At 59.1% G+C, this 2,315-nt stretch overlaps 1 protein-coding gene across 1 annotated transcript; it reads right to left on the bottom strand.

Moving 5' to 3' along the window:
- Positions 1-369: 369 nt before the first annotated feature.
- Positions 370-2,315, bottom strand: SDRG_15381 (TKL/TKL-UNIQUE protein kinase; the record flags this gene model as incomplete). The annotated part of the gene is made up of 9 exons (XM_008621552.1): positions 370-714; positions 766-849; positions 895-993; positions 1,037-1,135; positions 1,186-1,281; positions 1,326-1,421; positions 1,472-2,126; positions 2,171-2,241; positions 2,286-2,315. 9 exons carry the CDS (start codon positions 2,313-2,315, stop codon positions 370-372), a joined length of 1,575 nt encoding a protein of 524 aa, XP_008619774.1.

Here is a 2,315-nt window from a genome sequence, read left to right as displayed (position 1 = left end):
GCTACCTTCCGTACGGGCTCCGACATGCTTGCGTACAAGTCGCGAGCCAAGTTGCCCCGGCCAAACACCCCAGCGGTTGCCCACGGCGTCGGACCGTCCTACAATAGAGAGTCAGCGTGCTCAGGGTCGGGGAACCATGACCTGTTGCATCGGGCGAGAAGTGAGCAGTGCCAGAAACGCCATATCGCGTGCTCGGTCTTCTGCCGGTTGGCTCCGCATGCGTCGCTCGGGGCGACTTTGCCTGATATTATTCGACGAGGGTGCAGCTGGCAGCGGCGTAGGCGGCGGCGGGTCACGGAGGCTGGCCAACCAGCGCCGGATGCGACGCGGGATGCGTGGTACTTCTTGCGCATTCTACAAGTTGGCGACTCAGACTTCTGTTTCAGCTTTAACGACGTGTACCATCGGTTGTTTCAGAGCATTCTTGAGACGAAAGTTTAGCATCTGGAGCTCACTCTTCTGCGACGCCGTGCCGCACTCGGGGCAGATCATCTCGACGATTGTCATTGTCGACTCGTGGCAAGACTTCGAAATGCAAATTCGCATCCAGTCGACGGGGTAGCCGCGATGGTGCAGCCGCATCAAGCGCCGGACCACCGCGACCATGCGGTCCGTCAGCGAAGCGTTGTGGTCACATGAACATAGTACGGCGTCAACGGCGTGCCAGTTGCCGCATTGAACGCAAAGGATCTCGGGCTTGTCAACGTTTTCTTCCTACAATTCGAGTATAAGTTCTGATAGTCCTGGAAATTGAAAGATTTGGACCCGGGACGCAGCGATCTGAAGCATCCGCACAAGATCAGCGAGACGCTCGCTCCGTTTGGCCATGTCGAGTAGCTCCCATCCGTCCTATGCACGGCATTGATAAATGAGTGCAAACTGCGGAGCGTATACCTCCTCAAGACGCTCGACGTTGGCCCCCGTGGCGAGAAGCGCCGTCACGCATGGCTCGACTTGTTGTTTCAGGGCAAACGCCAGAGGAGTTCTTCCATCCTGTCACATCAATAAGCACCTATCTATATTCACCCAGACGTACTTGATCCCGTGCTTCGACGTCCGCCCCCGCGTCGATCAAAATGAGAACGAGATCCTCGGTATACTTGGTCACTGCGGCGTGCAGCGGCGTTTGGCCACCCTAAATGAGCGCAACGCGTTAGTATTCACACATGTTGACGGGCAGCGTACGCTCGGGTCATTGACGTTGGCGCCGCGGTCCAGAAGGAGCTTCACCGTCTTGGTGGCACGCGCCGCTGTTGCCGCCAAAAGCAGTGACGCGCCGCCCTAGTATGGAGCCTTCAGACGGTGGTGCTGAGGGTGTGACATACCGGCAGCTTCCAGTCCAGTGGTACGCCATGGGTCAGCAGCCGCGCCACCGTGTCGACGTCGTCCTGTGCCACAGCGAGCAGGTATGTCTGCGCGACCTAAAAGTAGCGCCCTGTGCAGCCCAGAACTTCAATGACAGAGGCACTACGTTCGTTGCTGGTGGCGAACCAGCCGCCATCTCATTGCTCAGCTTCTCGACGATAGTCGCGGCTGTCGGGCGTGCGTTCGGGTCACCACGCAGGCACATTTCTGCTAGTTGTCTCAGCCACGGCTCGCATTCGGTCGTCAGCGTCGGGCGAAGAGTGCCGTTGATGACACCGCGCACTAATGCGATCGGGTCTTGGACGTCCTGGTCAAAGTACGGCAGTTGACACGTGGCGAGCTCCGTGAGAAGCACGCCAAAAGCGTAGATATCAGCGGGAAAGCTGTAGCCAGCACCATCCGCCTGCAGGATCTCGGGCGCCATCCAGAGCCGTGTACCAGGCGCTACTGTCATACTCGTTGCCTCGGGTCGTGCCAAGCCGAGGTCGGCGAGCTTGATCTCGTCGCTCGAGCTCAAGAGGACGTTGTCGCTCTTGACGTCGCGGTGGATCACATTCTTGGCCTGCAGGTCTCGCAAGGCGTTGGCAACGACCCACGCCACGTGGAGGTTCGTCACGTGCGCTGCCGTGGACTTGTTGGTGCGCTTCTGGTCGAGGTGCGTCCGAAGGCTGCCGCCGTCCATGTACTCGAAGAGCAGCGCTGGCGTCTTGGAGTTGCGGTCTGCAATAGCCACCAGGCGCACGAGGTACGGCGACGGGCACCTACGTCAGTGGTTGCCCATGCATGATCTCACACTGGGTATTACGCAAGGAGGGCGTTGACTTCGGCCTCGAACGACTTGAGATAATCGGCGCGTCGGAACTTCTTGACGGCAACCTTTTGCCCTTCGTACTTGCCAAGGACGACGACACCAAAGGCACCGACGCCAAGCGCCGTCTTGGTCTCGACAT

The sequence above is a fragment of the Saprolegnia diclina genome, assembly GCF_000281045.1.
Source record: "Saprolegnia diclina VS20 unplaced genomic scaffold supercont1.90, whole genome shotgun sequence".
In the NCBI taxonomy this organism is placed as follows: domain Eukaryota; phylum Oomycota; class Saprolegniomycetes; order Saprolegniales; family Saprolegniaceae; genus Saprolegnia; species Saprolegnia diclina.
This window is presented reverse-complemented; position numbering and strand designations above follow the sequence as displayed.